The sequence below is a fragment of the Mastigoproctus giganteus genome, chromosome 12 (assembly GCF_048544385.1).
Source record: "Mastigoproctus giganteus isolate SK-2022 chromosome 12, ASM4854438v1, whole genome shotgun sequence".
In the NCBI taxonomy this organism is placed as follows: domain Eukaryota; kingdom Metazoa; phylum Arthropoda; class Arachnida; order Uropygi; family Thelyphonidae; genus Mastigoproctus; species Mastigoproctus giganteus.
Genome location: NC_143586.1, coordinates 20,046,102 through 20,049,298, shown reverse-complemented (window position 1 = coordinate 20,049,298; position 3,197 = coordinate 20,046,102). Strand labels below are relative to the sequence as shown.

The 3,197-nt window shown below is 35.8% G+C and overlaps 1 protein-coding gene across 1 annotated transcript; it reads right to left on the bottom strand.

The window, feature by feature from the left end:
• Positions 1-2,134: 2,134 nt before the first annotated feature.
• LOC150076759 (transmembrane protein 186) lies at positions 2,135-2,845 on the bottom strand. The gene has a single exon (XM_090386641.1). It carries the CDS (start codon positions 2,819-2,821, stop codon positions 2,135-2,137), a length of 687 nt encoding a protein of 228 aa, XP_090242767.1. The 5' UTR covers positions 2,822-2,845.
• Between the last annotated feature and the right edge of the window lie 352 nt (positions 2,846-3,197).

Genomic DNA, 3,197 nt, shown 5'->3' with positions numbered 1-3,197 from the left:
GCCCTGCTAGTGTGTTAGTGACCAACCCACAAATTCCAGTCAATATCTGGGAAATTAAAATCCCCCATTATAAGTCTCTCTGATTTATTGGCCCACTCTATTTCCTGTACAGTTTCTTATTATACTCATCAGAGTCATTAGGCGTATAGCACACTCCTACTCTCAATTTTGATCTCCCAATGCTTATGTCACACCAAACTGACTCGACACTGCACTGTCCAGCGATGTCGACTGGCTTCACTTCCTTGGATTTTATGTGTTTCTTGACTAATAGCATAACCCCTCCTCCCTCCCTATCCTTTCTGTAGATGTTGTACTCCTCAAATTCCAGTTCTGCATTCCTTATATCTGTGTAACACCATGTCTCTGATATCTCAACAATATCCGCCTTTGATGCTTTGAGCAATACCTCAAATTCATAAAATTTATTTACCAAACTCCTAACACAACACAACCCATGTGTTTACTTGTACTGCAATGACTCCCAGCAGTCTCTAAAATATCCTGCATCTTGTTTTCCAGGCTTCTGCACTTTCCAATAGAAGCAGTGCAAGGATCACTTTCACCTCTGCCAGTGGCTACTGTTAATCTGTTAGTCCTTGTATACCCCCAAGCTAGCAGTTTTCCGACCCACTAACACTGCCTCGATAGCATCAGCAAATATTCTTGTACCCTTTCTATTTAAGTGTATCCCATCCCTGTAGAAGCAATCCTTTCTGTTAACAAGTACAGACCAGGCTGAAATCTACCCTTTGAGCCTTGCACAATCTTTCCAAGGCCGAATTGATCGACAAGGCTCTCATCATATACTCCCTCCTATCGTGTCATTATAGCATGTGAGATGTAATTGCTTTGATGATCGATTTTATTTGGTAAGTTACACCCAGAACTGCTTGGAAATATGTTAGCCTAATCATAAATAAATAAAAAAACTATCTTTCTCAATATCTTGAAACAGTCTGCTGGTTTTTCATGCAAATTGTTTCCAGTCTTGTGCTCAACAGACTACGATGTCTGTGCTTGGAAAAAAAAAAAAAAAAAAAAAGAAGATAACTGCAGCTATTATCAATCCATTGCAGGACAGAAGCCTCCTCAACAATTCATGTTGAGGGAAATGGACCATAATCTGTCACACTGGTCCAGTGTGGGTTGGCAGATCGACCATATTTAGCAGTTGGGGGAGGGGAGGCTTGAACTCCAATCTATTCAAAGAGTGTGCTACTGTACTCCTGCTCTTGACCACTTGGCTACGGAACTTAACTGTAGATGAATACTGTCAGATGGATTTTACATATAAAGGACATCAGGCTCCCGGAATATCTAAATCTGCCATTGGCAGTATGGTGTGCTGTGATATATATTTATACTGTAATATTTGAATGGTTTTATATGATTTCTGATTGGAAGTCATATAGAATCACTTAATCATCAGTACACCTTCAATGCAACCATTCTTGGCATGTAACATGTCCAATTAAAATTTAATCTTGTGCCACTTATTGGCACAAGGGGAATCAGAACTGATATTAGGGGAAATGGATATAATGGAATTTGGATGCATTTCTGATAAATGATATCCTTTACCCAACCCAAATTAAAAATCCTGCACTACTCAGGATTGCATGTGTGTGCATATGTGTGTGGGATCACAGCATTGTTCCATCATAATCAACTAACAACATGAAAATGGTCTGAATCCAACAGAACAACAATGAACAATGCCTCCTGAACACCATTTTTTTGGGAGATAAACAAATAAAAATGGTATTCAGGAGGCATTCCTGAAAGAAAAGTTCTTTTCTAGGAACCTTTTTTTTTCAGATGGAATCTTGTGATTACCTCTGAAAAAAAAAAAAAAAAAGGTGCCTGTATGAAATTTGAGGGAGCACAGGAACACTATGCAGTGAAAGGTACCTATTCTAAAACATAAGGTGCATCTTCTGAATATGTGTTTTGTCCAGAACAGTCACATAGCACTGATTTAAATAATCTAATTGGAAGCTCATCTCAGGTTATGCAACAGTAGTGTCACATGGACTAGGACTGAAATTAATAATGTTATCAAGATTTTTAAAAGACATCATATTATATACATATTTTTCAGTTTATTTCAATAGATTATATACATGCTTTCTTAATCTACACTTCCAAAAACATAAGAAAATAAATCAGGTTTAATTATCCCTCCAAATTTTAAACTGAAATATAAATATTCTTTTGTACTATACCGATGAAGTTTTACATAGAAATCTGTGGGATATTCATTACACACTGAGAAAGGAATAATATCGTTAAGTGGAATAATCACATCATGGCGTAGTCCAAAAAAAGTCAGGTGAGCTACTTTTACCATGTTGTGACTTTTGTTTATATACATAATGCCAATAAGACGACGGAAAAAGCTTCCCATAACATACAACATAATACATGCAAGTGTCGATATACCAATGCAATATTTTAAACTATCCAATGTAATGACTTCTGTTATATAAAAAAAACAGGAAGGAGGAATAATTGCCATTGTAAGCAAAGTCTGATACAGTTTGAAACGACTTAGTAGCCTAGCATGTAAAATATAAGGAAATTTAAAAATCATAATCCATTCTGAGTCACTGTTGGGTGTTGCTATATTAGACTGAGAAGTATAAGTTCTGAATAGGTAGTTGGATAAAGGTGCTTTAAATGGCCTGTACCAACTTTCTGTACAAGTCCATTTAGGAATATTTTTATTTTTGAAAGGTATCGATGAGACTTGAAATGAAACCTGACACCTTTGAAAGAGAACATTAAACTTGAGTGGCAATCTTGGGTAGACCCACATCTGTCCAAATGTGACTATCTGTTGATATCTGCAAACCAAAATAAAAAGTAATAATTAATAAAATACTAGTCATTTAACAGGAATATATTTATGTAATCAACATCCTATTATCCAAAGGTTAATCAATCAAGCTCATTAAAAAAAAAATTAATTACAAAACAGATGCAAATACAAACATACAAAAGAGTGAACATGCAAATGTTCACTCTTTTGTATCTGTTTCTGAATATGATGTACTGCCTGGTTATTTGGCATTGGAGATAACATGATCATAAACTCACTTTGTGAATGCAAAGTTTAATGATTTTGCATCAAAGGTCTAACTGTAACTGCTGTGTTTATACTGCTGCTATTTACTATGTGTCAGCATGGTAAA